We start from the raw sequence: 14,536 nt of genomic DNA on the forward strand, positions 1-14,536 counted from the left end.
TTAATTTAAATCTAATAGCAGTATCTTGGTGCTAAGGACATCATGTCATTTTCTGGTCTGGTGGGTCAATAAGTTAATTCTGGCTATAGAGTGAGTCAAACATATTTTGAAACATGAAACTGTAAGTTGGTTTCTAGACCATCCTTTTGATCCAAGTCGACAAGTGAATGGCCAAAACAAGGTTGTCCAGTGTAATGAAATTGTGGAGAATCAGTGACTGGACACTGGGAAATGATATTTTGCAGAGAGAACTAGGAAATGCTCATGTCACCACATGTTCACATATTTAAAATCTCCCTAGTTCCTCTACTGGAACATCATCAGGTCAAGATGGATTTTTGCTCTCCTTGAGTCTAGCATTACATACTCCTTTCTCATCCACCTGAGAGGAGGCCCAAGTCTTCTGCTAGAGTAGTCTTTATGGGGGAAGTTCACCACCCTTCCTAGTTTAGTGCTGTACATGTAATGGGCATTCAATAAATACTGACTGGATTAATGAATAAAGTATGGAAAGAATACTTAAATTTTCTTTTTAATAAGTGTTCTAGTTCAAGTGGTTATGATAATTTGCAGAAAGCCAAGTCTGGAGGCCTTCCGTACACCTCTGATGGTTCTGCACTAAAAACTGATGGGCCCAACTCCCTATTCTAGCACATGGCTCCTGCAATTCCCAGATAGGCAAGAATACTGGCAATCTAGCAGTTATCTGTCTCTGTATAGGGAACTCACAGGAGGAAAGGAAATCTATGCTTCTCATGTATCTGTTCTTTCATATGGGAATAATCCTGAAACCTCAAAGTTCATGGTGTAGTGCTGAGCAACCTGAACTTGTCCTAACACTTACACTGGGTAATCTTAGACAAGGCAGCTAGCCTTTCTGAGCTTAGTTTTCTCCCTTGTAAAATAGGGATAATGCTTGCATTACTACTTAACACAATGATGGTGAGGGAAATTGTCTATGAACTGTATACATGTGGTGTCCTCTGAGGTCTCTTTCTGTTCTTCATCTCTGATGCATGTTCTTATTATAGGCCCCAACAATTCTCTGCACCCAAGTCCCCTATTAAATGAATACCCTTGAAGAAGCCTTACCTTATGGGAGTGGGGTACCTAAAGATATATTCAGAGCTATCCAGATCCCTATATCTTCCTCCCTCAGCTGCTTTGATCTTCCTTGTTGACTGACTAACTAGAGGACTTTTTCACCTTGTCTATGTCCTGAACCCTTTGAAATGCTTTTATATATATAATTACTAGGGAAATCAATTATATTGAAAATGACACACACACAAAAAAACAAGCAAACAAAAAATCAAGTTCACAAACCTTAGGTTAGGAACCCCTGAGAACAAAGTTTTATACGCTGTTTTTTTTAAAATTATTTACAAGGCAGGGTTCTTTTCTACATTTTGACAGAAAATTCAGGACTAAACATGAATGAAAAACATAGCAATTATATTATTAGCAGTTGGTTAAAGTTATTCTTTTTAAAATAAACATCTTTTTCTAGATGTTGAAATACATTTGAAATATTTATAATTTGGACAAACATAATTTTAAAGATTCTGTAGAGTAGTGTAGAATCATTTTTTTTTTTTAAATTTATTTGAGACAACTAAGAAACCTATAATTTGGTCTAATTTCCACTTCTGAGTTTATAACTACTATTAAAAGTTGGAAAGGATTTTGTGAACCTTATGACTAAGCAAAAGAGAACTTTTTCTTGCTGTTGTTTATACTACTACTAATATTATTAATTTTCCCCTCACTCCCCCAACCAGAGTTTGGTTTAAATCAAAGATGTGTTGATTTTTGTTGTCTTTTATATTTAGTTCAGAGCTTCTCTGATTCAGAATGTAGGAAATAGAAGAAAAAAAAAACTAGACAAGTTTAAAATTTGATCAAACATTTGAGTGGGGTTCAGACTTTCCTGCCATTTACTTAAAGGTTTTATTTTAGGATTTAAAGTCTGTTCAGTGGATCAGCTTTGAAATAAGCCTTGGAATAAATTTAGATTATACTGACAGATTCATATAACGAATTGAGTCAGTTAATGTACCACATGCACTGGATAGTGTCATAATGTAATTCATCTGTTAGAAGCTTGAATGATCCCAGGTTTGAAACACTCCTCTTTTGGTGAGCCTGAGGTTTTCCCATGCTTTTCCAGTATATTATATTCACATAATCTGAATTGGAAGAAACTTAGAGCCTTCCAGTTTCAATCTCTAAGCAAGAATCTCCTCTATAATGGCTCTTACAAATATTTACCTTAGAGGAATCAATAAAAAATGAGAGGAAGACTTGGGAAAGGAGAATTTTATGGGAGATCTCTTAAGAAAAGAGGACACCATTTGTTAATTTGACTACTGCTATTTAGATGGAGTTGGCTTAAGAAGATAATTCTATCTGCTATTTATTTAGTATCTGTGCTAATTTACCTATAACAGGTATAATGAGAGTTTCCCTGAGAAGATATAAGCCAAACAGGTAGCCCCCAGAGTATTTAAAGGCAAAAGTAGATGGACAAAGACCCAAAGAAAATTGAAAAAAAGATATATTGAATTCTATGCCAACCTCTGTCCCTGGCTGTGGAATCTCATATTTGTCTTAACACCCCCATGTCCATTGTGCCACATAAGAAAGTAAAAATTGTACTAAAGAAACCAAGATGGGAAGAGTTGTTGGACTAGCATGACCTTTGTGGTAGAGGTTACAAAATTTTGAGTTTTCATATGTGAAAGAAAACACCAGATCCTTAGGAAAAAATCATGAACTTTATTCTTACCAAAAAAAGTTTTTTTAAACAACTGAAAAACTGTCAATCACTTCTACCCCTTACCTTTCCACCTGTTAAAGCTTTTTATGAGAGTAAGTCCACACATTTCAAGGGCAGTTTTCAAGAAAATATGAACAAATTGATTTTTGCAAATTATATTTTATAACAGACCACAAATGATTGTTTTGTTTTTGCCTTAGCACAGTGTCTGGCACATAAGTGATTGACAATAATAATAGGAATTTATATAGCACCTTGCATTTTATAAATATCTCATTTGGTCCTCACAATTCTAGGAGATAGATATTATTATCTCAATTTAACAGATGATGAAACTGAGCCAGATAGAGGTTAAGCGACTTACTTAGGGTCACATAGCTAGTAAGTATCTGAGTCAATATTTAAACTCAGGTCTTCCTGACTCCAGGTCAAACCCTATTTATTGTGCCACCTTATTGTCTCAGGTTAAAAATGCTTAGTGCCTTCATTTTAATTGGATATTAGATCTCCATTGAACTTTCTTTTTGTTGACTATAAAAAGCATTTTGTCTGATAGACTTAAGATGCACCTTTACATGTTCCCAAGCATATCTTGAAGTCATACAAAGTTCCTTGAAAGAAGTATTAATATCTGTTTGACAAGCCTCTGATGAGTAATATCAAGCAGGGCAAATTTGCCCTTCAAAGCTATTTTGAATGTCATAGAGGATGACTAGTATAGGATCTGAATGGATCTTTATAATCTGGATTCTTTATAGATGGTGAGATCCTTCAGATATTTGTGGATGACTTCACATTAAATGCATCAAATGAACATTGCAGTCTTCTAAATGGTTTCTATAGTTATTTAAAAGGGTTTGGTTTAACTATTAGTGCAAAAGCCAAGTGGGTGAAAAATGTCTTTTTGTCCATTCTGTCATATACTAGTGGATGATATATTGGTATGTGTGTATGTGTATTTATATGTGTGTGTATGTATATATATATATATATATATATATATATATAAATTTATTTAAAAGTATTTTTCCATGGTTACATGATTCATGTTTTTTCCCTCCCCCTCCCAGAGCCAATAAGCAATTTCACTGGGTTATGGTATCTATATTTTGGACAGGGACCGTGGATGAAATTTTTAGCACAATGACTAGCACATAGTTGATGCTTAATTGACTGATTGGTGGGTAATGAACTGAATCTGTTACTGAATAGAAGGAGAAATACAAGGTTTGAGAAATTACAGAGTGCCTTTGAAATATCAAGTTTCCTGAAACAGAGTCATTGTTTTAAAATTAATATTCTTTCAGTGATTGAATATGGCTATAAGTCAAAATACTAAAGTCTCCAAGGAATTCAAGTTGTGAGTCACCTTACAGTGGAGTGGCACATGATGGGTGTGTGTAGACTACAACATATTACCAGTGAGAATACCATTAACTATCAACATTGTACCTGGCACAAAGTAGGTATTTAGTAAATGTTTTATTAAATGATATGTGTCTAGAAGGGATAGGAGGGATATGTGTCTAGAAAAGAGATGTCCTCATCATAGGGAAAACTAGGGATAATCGATGGGCAGCTTTTATACTCCTTTGGTTTACACACATTACCCATGTCATTAAGATCACAGGTCCATTTAAATAACTAAATATCCATTTAGATATTTCTTTCAGTGTTCAAATATTGGATTGAGCCAGATTGTAGTATTCCTTAATGTTTCAAGGATCTATGTGGGTACTTTTTCCATTGACATAGATCATAAGCTCTCCATGTCTTAAGAAATGGCCTTCACAAATTTCTTTGGCTTAAGCCAAATAGCCATCCCTTTGTAAATGAGCCATTGTGTACTTAGCTAGGCTGATTCTTAGATTGTCAATAATCAATAAATATTTATTATATGTTTACTATGTGCCAGTCACTGTGCCAAGTGCTAGGTATACAATTGAGAAAAAGATAGTTCTTGCTCTTGTGAAGGCAAGACCAGGCAGCACAGCTGGTAGGAAATGAAGTTAGAAATTCTGAACCCTCTATAAAGGGTGACTTTGAGAGTTTTTTTGTTCTTTCAGAGAGTACCAAGGTGGTGTTGAGTACCAAAGCTGAAGCAATCTCTATAATGATACGATTTCTGTTTTTTTCCCTGAGGGGGTAAGCATGATGTTTGTGAAATAGAAACCAAGCAGAATAACTTCTAGGTGGGATAAAAGTGCTCTTTACCAGGTCAATATTTGAATCCTTCAGCTTGATAATATCTACCAGAGGTTTGTTCTTATGACCTTGAGAACCCCAGGTCATCTCACATCATGATGAAATATTGGGTTAGAACTTGAACAGAAGTAGATGTATTATATATGGTCTATGTAAAGGTTTGGCTACATTTACTCCAATTACTTTCACTACATTTCCTCATTCAAATTTTAAATTTCTCTTAAGTATGGGCATTTTCAGCATTATCTGTTATATTTCTTACAAGAATAAAAAAAGCAAAGAATGTTAAAAATGGCTTGATTCAGTAATATCACTCTGTTCTTATCATCTTAATTCAGGATCAGATTTGACCTCAAGTAATGTCAACTTCACTTATCCTTCTTTCCTTCCTTCCCCTCTTCCCCCAGAGATTCCAGGGTGATCAAAGTAGTGGTAGTCTCTCAGTGATCGAGAATGACTATATAAATACACTCCTTTTTTTTTAACCCTTACCTTCTGTCTTGGAGTCAAAATACTGTGCATTGGCTCCAAGGCAGAAGAGTGGTAAGGGCTAGGCGATGGGGGTCAAGTGACTTGCCCAGGGTCACACTGCTAGGAAGTGGCTGAAGCTAGATTTGAACCTAGGACTTCCCGTCTCGAGGCCTGGCTCTCAATCCACTGAGCTACCCAGAGTATTCACCATGTATGTCAACAGTTTGATAGCATATTGCTCCAAGTTTGTAAGTGGCTTTGAGGGTGCCACTCCTTTAATTAGGGAAGGCCTCAGTGTTATCACTCATATGCAGTTTATGGTCCTTTTATTTAGAGCTAGCAAAAGATCTACTCATCTTTTACTCACATAGCTTTTTGTCTGTTTTTTTTTTCCTGTTAATTTTCTGAGATGTTGGTCTTTTATCTTCTTGGTCAGGAGCAGGTATTGAGAAAAGGTGATAAGTTAAATTGTGACAAGTCACTTAATAAAGCCCAAATCTACCCAAATGGCACAAGCTTACTAACATAAAACTTAGTGGTTTTACTAAAGAATTTCAGGCTGGCTGCCCTTCAGACTTGAGTGTTCTAAAAACAGCATCAAAGTCTTATTAATAAATGGACAGCTCTCAGTGCTCATAAGGTGCCATTGAAAAATGGATAATGCTGAATAGTCTAATGGATTTTTAAAAGCACAGTAAGCCATAGACACTGCTAAATCAATAAATATAACAGCCACTTAAGTGTATATATTACATAATATTTGGTTAATTATATTATAACAATTCTTTCAGAATAGTTCTTTTTAAAATGGAGTGCTATATATATATATATATATACAGAACTTAATGTAAAAAGAACTTTGATAGAAAAATACAGATTACATTATGTATTTTTGGACAACAAACTGTGCCATTTGGCATTAGAAATATCCAGCCACATACCTAATTTTATGAACCATCAAATGTTATATTTTAGAAGCACTTATGTTTGAACATTGATCATAAAAATAAATAGCTATAATGTTACAGAATTGTTCATCTATTCGGGAATTTAATAAAAGCCCATTTTGCATTTTTTAGTAGTAGCTTCCTATAGCTGTGATGATCCATGATTAATAAAGCATGAAGTCATGTATGTACTGTACATATAGAGCTAGTTCTTTTTTAAGTGTTTTTTTAAGCTGAAGAAATCACAACCATAGGAAAACTTTGGCAGGGAATATTTAAATTGTTTAGGTCTTCTCAGGTTCAGGAAGATAAGATCAAAAGGCTCATTTACTACTGTAAAACTTGTGGTTTATGGGTTTTTTTTTTCCCATTTTTAATTTAATTAATTTAGAATATTTTTTCCATGGTTACATGATTCATGTTCTTTCCCTCCCCTCTTCCCTCCTCACTCTTGGTGCTGATGAGCAATTCCACTCACTGGGTTTTACATGTATCATTGTTCAAAACCTATTTCCATATTATTAATATTTGCAATAGAGTAATCGTTTAGAGTCTACATCCCCAGTCATATCCCCATCGAACCATGTAATCAAGCAGTTGTTTTTCTTCTGTGTTTCTGCTCCCACAGTTCTTTCTCTGGATCTGGATAGTGTTTTTTCTCGCAAATCCCTCAGACTTGTCCTGGATCATTGCATTGCTACTAGTAGAGTACATTACATTCTATTTGCCACAGGGTATCAATTTCTGTGCACAATGTTCTCCTGGTTCTGTGCCTTTCACTCTGTATCAATTCCTGGAGGTCTTTCTAGTTCTTATGGAATTGCTCTAGTTCATTATTCCTTTCAGCACAGTAGTATTCCATCACCATTAGATACCAAAATTTGTTCAGTCATTCCCCAATTGATGGACACCCCCTCATTTTCCAGTTTTTTGCCATTGTGGTTTATGTTGCTTAAAAAAGAATCCAATTTGAAAAATAAACTTTGGTGTGTTTAAAGTCAAATTTGAACTTTAATGTTCACTACTAATGTTCTGCCCACTATACCACCTGGCTACTTGCTATTTAGGTCAGTTAATTTCTCTTTGATTGTTAGAGATTTTCAAGGATCCTGGAAGACTCCCCCAGCTTTTTAGATCTGATTCTATTTTAAGAAAATAATCTTGGATCTGGAGTTTTTCTTTGTTAATGTAGAAAATTTGGACTGAAAAATATATAATCCTGGCAAGCATGGAGAAGGATTTTTAGTAACAATTATTATTTACTATTAAAGCTTTTCTTTAAGAGTGACTAAGTTTTATCATGTATGAAAAGCCTTGTGATGTACCAAGAATAATAAAAAAGGTTGGATATTTGCTGTAATTAATGTGTTTTTTTTAATATAGCTGAACCTAAGAGTAAATTTCTGAATACATATCTAGCCTGGTTGGAACTCTCTCTCTTCAGGATTAGCTTTGACCATTAATAGCATTTCTAACCTTATAGGTAGTTATTTTATTTTGACTTGCTTTTTTGATTTTCCAAAGTCAATATTTTTCAGATCAGTAGAACATATTTTGTAGCTTGGCTCAGCAATTCCAGTATTTACACTGCATCCAGAAGAGCTTGTTGTTTTAGTAGATGAGCAGAACATTTTAAACAGAAAAATTTGAGATGGAAGGAAATCGAGTTTTAGCTAATAAGAAAAACTACAACCTGTGTATTTGGTGATATCTCTGCCAATGATTTAACATGTTTTTTACTTTCTGTTTTCTGAGTGCTTTGACCTTTTAGTCTGAGAACCAGATCCATCTTACATTGCTCCCAATAATCTGTTTTTTTATGTGCAGCTCTCCCAGATTGTTTTCTTTTATGGCTATGTCCTCCTAAGTTAACAGTATTGTGTTCTTTCTAACCTAGTACAATTTCAATGCTTGAACTCCTTGAATCATAAATTTGGTTTAATTCTTTTTTCTTGAGAACTAATTCTTCTCTTAGTTGATTGAGGATTTAGTTGTTTTATTCCCTACCTGCTGAAAATCAAGGGGAACTTCCTGATAATTGTATGTTTTGGCAAGAAGATGGTAGTGATGTAAGGCTTTCATATAAATTGAATAAATCAACATATTTTCTCAAAATGAGAATATGACACAATAAAAAACTGAGAGCCAGCCAAAATTAAAATACTATTTTTTATAATAAAATCCTAGAAGTAAAAATGCTGTGATTTAAAAAAAATGTATTAGATTTTTCTGGAGAAGTTAATCCTTTTTGTTTTCAAATAAAATTTTTGACTTTGAAGTTAGATTGTAATCTTTTTCTCCATTGCATTTAGGTAATGATTAAGCCAGCTTTCTCCCATTTTATTTTTATATTTTATTTTATTAACATTATTTTATTTGGTCATTTCCAAACATTATTCATTGGAAACAAAGATCATTTTCTTTTTTCCCTTCCCCCCCTCCCACCACCTCTCCCATAGCCGAGGCGCAATTTCACTGGGTATCACATGTGTTCTTGATTCGAACCCATTTCCATGTTGTTGGTATATGCATTAGAGGGTTCATTTAGAGTCTCTCCTCAGTCATATCCCCTCCATCCCTGCAGTCAAGCAGTTGCTTTTCATCAGTGTTTTTACTCCCATAGTTTATCCTCTGCTTGTGGATAGTGTTTTTTAAATCCCTGCAGATTGTTCAGGGACATTGCATTGACACCAATGGAGAAGTCCATTACCTTCAATTGTACCACAGTGTATCAGTCTCTGTGTACAATGTTTTCCTGGTTCTGCTCCTTTCGCTCTGCATCACTTCCTGGAGGTTGTTCCAGTCAGCTTTCTCCCATTTTAGAGAAAGGCTTAGCAGAAATTTTTAGGAAAAGATTTCTCCAACAATTAATAACTGAGTCTCTGGCACATGTTTTTATACATTTTGTAGAATCAAAATAATGCTTTAGATCATGGAGATGAATTACATTTTGCTTCTTTATTCTCAGTGATGGCTAATGAAGTGGACATATACATTGTTGAATAGTCACCTTTTATTGGTTGCTTTTCTTAGATTTTAACATTCGAGACCAAAAGTCCTACTGAACTTGCTGACCGTTTGCGGTCTGTGTGCGGGAATCAGAGCAACGCCTATGCCCGACTGCTGGAATACCGTCTGAATGCCCTGCGAGGACTTTGGAATGCTCAACGCCAGCTGGCCTTGGAAGAGCAACATGAAAGGGAAAATTCGGGTGATGAAGAAACTTTGGCTCTGCTCAAACGCCAGGGGTTGTTACAGCAACCAGAGCAAGCACCGTTCACATCACGAATGGGGCTCCTATTAGTTTTTCCTCTCCTTCAGTCTCAGAGTAGAACAGACCCTTCTCTCTGTAATATCACAGCTGAGGTGCTGTTGAATTGTCTTCGAGACTGCCAGCCCTTGAGTTTAACTAAGGAGCCAGCTGACTGTCTTAATGGAATTGAGGCTCTGCTGTGCTCTTGGCTAGAGGAGACATCTGCCACCGGCCAACATGTCCCACATAAGCAAAAGGAGAATGCTGCTGCTGCTCTTGTTGCTTTAGCTTGTGCAAGGTAAGGGGGAAATAATTATCATTCTGATAGCTCACATTTATACAGTGTTTTCTAGTTTGCAGTGCACTTACAAAGGTCACCGTTTATTTTAATTGCCTTATGACTGCTGATAACTGGGTCAGGTTAGAGTGATGGCTGGTAAGTCATATGAAAAATTTGTTTGCTTGTGTTTTAAGAGAGCACATTAAGTGGGAAACCAGCATATATCAATATTCATTCATCCAAAGTGAATTGTATTTTATGCCAGGTGTTTGGCAAAGTGCTGTTTTTGCATATCTGCTTGGTAGATGGTCAAACATTTTTGAGTTCTCTTATAATTTTTTTACGTATTTTTTTTATTTGGTCAATTTCAAACATTATTTCTTGGTTAAAAAATTAATTTTCTATTCCTCCCCCAACCCCTCCCATAGCTGACGTGCAATTCCACTGGGTATTACATGTGTTCTTGATCAGAACCTATTTCCATGTTGTTGTTTACATTAGGATGTTCATTTAGAGTCTACATCCCCAATCATATCCCCTTCGACCCATGTCATTAAGCAGTTGTTTTTCTTTGGTGTTTTTACTCCCACAGTTTTTCCTCTGAATGTGGATAGTGTTTTTTCTCCTATATCCCTCCGGGTTGTTCAGGATCAATGCATTACCACTAATGGAGGAGTCCATTACATTCGATTGTACCACAGTGTATTAGTCTCTGTGTACAATGTTCTCCTGGTTCTGCTCCTTTCGCTCTGTATCACTTCCTGGAGGTTGTTCCGTTCCCATGGAATTCCTCCACTTTATTATTCCTTTGAGCACAATTCTCTTATAATTTTTATATTTATTTGCAAGAGTGAATGAGCAACATAGAAGTATTTTGTCTGAATTCTCTTATTTGGTTTGATCCTCATATGTGACTTTCAAGGCTAGATCTTCATTCAGGTCATTCCTTAACTATTTCTGACCCCCAAGGCTCTGTCCTGAGCTCTGATCTCCTCAGCTCTCCAAGTCATATCTGTTCAACTTTATAACACCTCTTTATATGCCTTGCCACTGCCCTGAGCCTCATTTCACTCATCTCCTCACTCCTGAACTTTTGCAACAGCCTTTTGGTTGATTCCCCTTCCTAAAGTTTCCTTCCCCTACAGTCCATCTGCTCCACTGTCAAATATTCTTCTTAAAGTCCAAGTCTGACCATGTCACTCCTTTCAATAAATTCCACTTCCCTCCATTATAAAATATAAAATCCTCTTTTTGCCTTTTACAGCCCTTCATAGCTTTGTCCCCTTTTCACCTCTCCAGTTTTCTCAGAGTCTATTCTTCTCCACATATTCTGTGGTCCAGAGTCACTGGCCTCCTGGCTATTCCTTGCCCATGACACTTTTTCTTGACGTGGGCCATTTTCTTCTTTGTCTGGAACTCTCTGCCTCCTGATTTCCTTGGCTTTTTTTGAATCTCACCTAAAGTCTCACCTTCTACAGAAGGCTTTCCTGGTCCTCCTTAATCTTAGTTCTTTCTCTCTGAAACTACTTTGAGTTTAGCTTGTTTATATCAACTCTGTTCATATATAGTTATTTTTACCTTGTCTCCCCCTTTAAACTATAAACTTAGAGAGCAGAGATGGGTTTCTCTCTTTATAGTTCCAGTATTTAGAAGTATTTGGTGCATAGTAAATACTTAAATGATTCTTGACATAGCAACTCAACAATCTGGTCAAATTTCATATTTTCTGCCTTAGGATCCTTCATACTCTCTTCTATGCATTATATTTTTGATAAAATGAACTATTCACCATTATCCAAGCATGCCTAATTCTTTTCTGTTCCTATAACATTATTTTTACCCTATTTCCCTCACCTGAATTGTGTTTCTCTTTTGTTGCCATCTGTTGGATCCAACTCAGACCATAATTCCCAGATCCAGTGTTGCCTCCTTTATAAAATCTTACACAGTCAATATATTACAGCAAAAAGTGTGCTTACTTTCAAATCAGAGGACCTGGGATCCCATGTTTCTGTTGCTTGGTACATGTATGGCTTCTGGAATACCTACTCTATAATTGATAAATGTCTTTCATTTTCAGCCTTTTTATCTAAACATCTTACTCCTGTCTTCTAGCTCCCATTGATAATATGACTCCCTCCTGATGACAAAGCTGTCCAGGGCTGCTTATACTTTCTCTGAAACCTTCTTGATACTATCCTCTATCTTGATTCCTTTGCTCCTATATCCTGTTGCCAGTAATGTTTGCCAGTTTTTAACCCTGACTTACTCCTACCACCCACCTTCACTCCTATTCACAAGCTACTGAATGGAGCTAGAAGAAACCATGAAATCATATTGACTGGATCCACTACAAATTTCTTTTATCTGATTTCCTCTAAGTTCTCCTTGCAGCAAGGTAAACACTCTATTCCTCTCTAATTAATTTGTTATTCCATTCTCCGTATTAGTTATTCCAGCTCTTCTTTTCCAGCTGAGGACTATACTTTATTCTTCTCTGAAAAAATTGAGATAATTTGCAGAGTGCTTCCTCTTTTCCTTTCTTCTTCATCTTACCTCATTCAGATATTTTCCTTCTATATCTCATCTTTTGTTCTCAGATGAAGGGGTGGCCCTTCTCTTTACACAAGCACACCCCTCCACATACACCTTTGATTCCATCCCCTTTCAGCTTCTCCAGCAAATTCTATCCACTATTGTCCTTTTTCTCTCTCTTATCTTCAGTATCCCTTTATCTACTGGTTCCTACCTTGTTGACATTGACTACAAGCCTTCTCTTGTCTCCTATCCTTAAAAAATTCTCACTTCACCCATCCTTCCCCATTAACTCTTAGGTGTCCTTCCTCCTCTTCATGACTAAACTCTTTAAACAACCAGTATACACTTGCTGACTTAATTTCCATTCCTTTCTATACCCTCTTAAATCTGCCTCCTGACCTCAACATTCTCACCTGAAATGGCCTTCTCCAACATTAACAATGATCTCTTAATGACAGAATCTGATGGTCTTTTCTTACTCCTGCTCCTCTTTGACATCTCTGAAGACTTTGACACTCTCTGTCATCTGCTTCTCCTGTTACTCTTTCCTTTCTAGCTTTTTTTGTGACACAGCTTTTTTTGTCTTCTATCTGTCAACTGCTCCTTTACAGGTCCTTTATCCAGGTCACTTATAACAATGGTTATTCCCCAAAACTCTGTTCTGGACTCCCTTTTATCACTTAAGCTATCTTATTAATCTCATCAACTCCTCAGGTTTCAGTTATCATCTCTATGCAGATTCTCACAGCTCTATATAACTAGCCTTAGTCTGTCCACTGAGCTAGGATCACAGGTCTCCAGCTGCTTCTTGGATGTCTCAAACTGGATTTCCATTAGCCATCTAAAGCTCAATAAATGCAAAAGAGGACTTATTATCTTTTCCCTAAACTCAAGCCTTTTATAAAGAGCTCTAGCATGGTTGAGGGCCAGAATGCCCTCCCAGTCACCTAGCTTCTCAACCTCCATGCCATCCTCATGCCCTCACTATTCCTTCCTTTTACTGTCCATGGCAAATCTTGTCTTTTCTGCCTTTACGACACATCCTCTTCTCTCTACTCATAGTCACAGATCTCTCAGGCCCTTATTACCCCACTACTAGACTTCTGCAATCAACTTTTGTCCAATCTCTGCTTCAAGTATCTCTTGAGTGAATCTCAGGGGATTCTTATAAGTGTAGGACTGATTCTGTCCCCTTTGCCTCTTCAATACCATAAACTCCATTGGCTTACTCTTAATCTCTATGTTAGGCATTTAAAATTCTCCTTAACTTGGCTTATTCCTATGTTTCGTTTTTCATATAAAATTACTTCTATCCCTTGACTCCATCTGTAATCCTGTATGGACTTACTGTGGGTCATTCCCCATAGGACATTCCATCTTTGATCTCTGGGCTTTTTTACTGCCTGTATCTTATGCTCGGAATGTTCTCTCTCACCACCTCTACCTTTTAGTTTCCTTGGCTTTCTTTAAGACTCAGCCCAAATCCCACCTTTTACAGTAGACCTTTCCTGAGTCCTCTTTTTCCTTTCTAAACCCTTACCTTCTGTCTTAGAATCAGTACTAAGTGTCGGTTCCAAGCAGAAGAGTGGAAAGAACAAAAGGCCAAGAATATCAAGGGAATCAGTGAAAAAAAAATAAAGGAAGGAAGACTAGCAGCTGTACCAGATTTCAAACTATGTGATAAATTAGTAATCATCAAAGCAATCTGGTACTAAGAAATATAGTGGATCAATGGAATAGGTTAGGTAACGAACACACAGTAGTTAATGTCCATAGCAACTTAGTGTTTGATAAACCCAAGGATCTAAGCTTCTGGGGAAAGAACTTAATATTTGACAAAAACTGCTAGGAAAATTGGAAAACAGTAGGGCAGAAACTAAGCATAGTCCAACATCTCACACCATACACCAGAATAAAGTCTAAATGGATACCTGTTCCAGAAATAAAGAGTCATACCATAAAAAAATTAGGGAAAACTGGAAATGTTTACCTATAAGACTTATGGATAAAGGAAGAATTTATGACCAAACAAAGCAGAGAACATTACTAAAAATGAAATGGAT

At 36.3% G+C, this 14,536-nt stretch overlaps 1 protein-coding gene across 8 annotated transcripts in view; it reads left to right on the plus strand.

The window, feature by feature from the left end:
• Window positions 1-14,536, plus strand: part of HECTD4 (HECT domain E3 ubiquitin protein ligase 4) — a 225,708-nt gene that overhangs the window by 58,260 nt on the left and 152,912 nt on the right. For all 8 annotated transcript variants that reach the window (XM_056821721.1, XM_056821722.1, XM_056821726.1 and 5 more), the window contains exon 2: window positions 9,436-9,953. In XM_056821721.1, coding sequence (XP_056677699.1) covers window positions 9,436-9,953 — 518 coding nt within the window. The remainder of the gene's footprint in view (window positions 1-9,435; window positions 9,954-14,536) is intronic.

The sequence above is a fragment of the Monodelphis domestica genome, chromosome 3, assembly GCF_027887165.1.
Source record: "Monodelphis domestica isolate mMonDom1 chromosome 3, mMonDom1.pri, whole genome shotgun sequence".
Lineage (NCBI taxonomy): Eukaryota > Metazoa > Chordata > Mammalia > Didelphimorphia > Didelphidae > Monodelphis > Monodelphis domestica.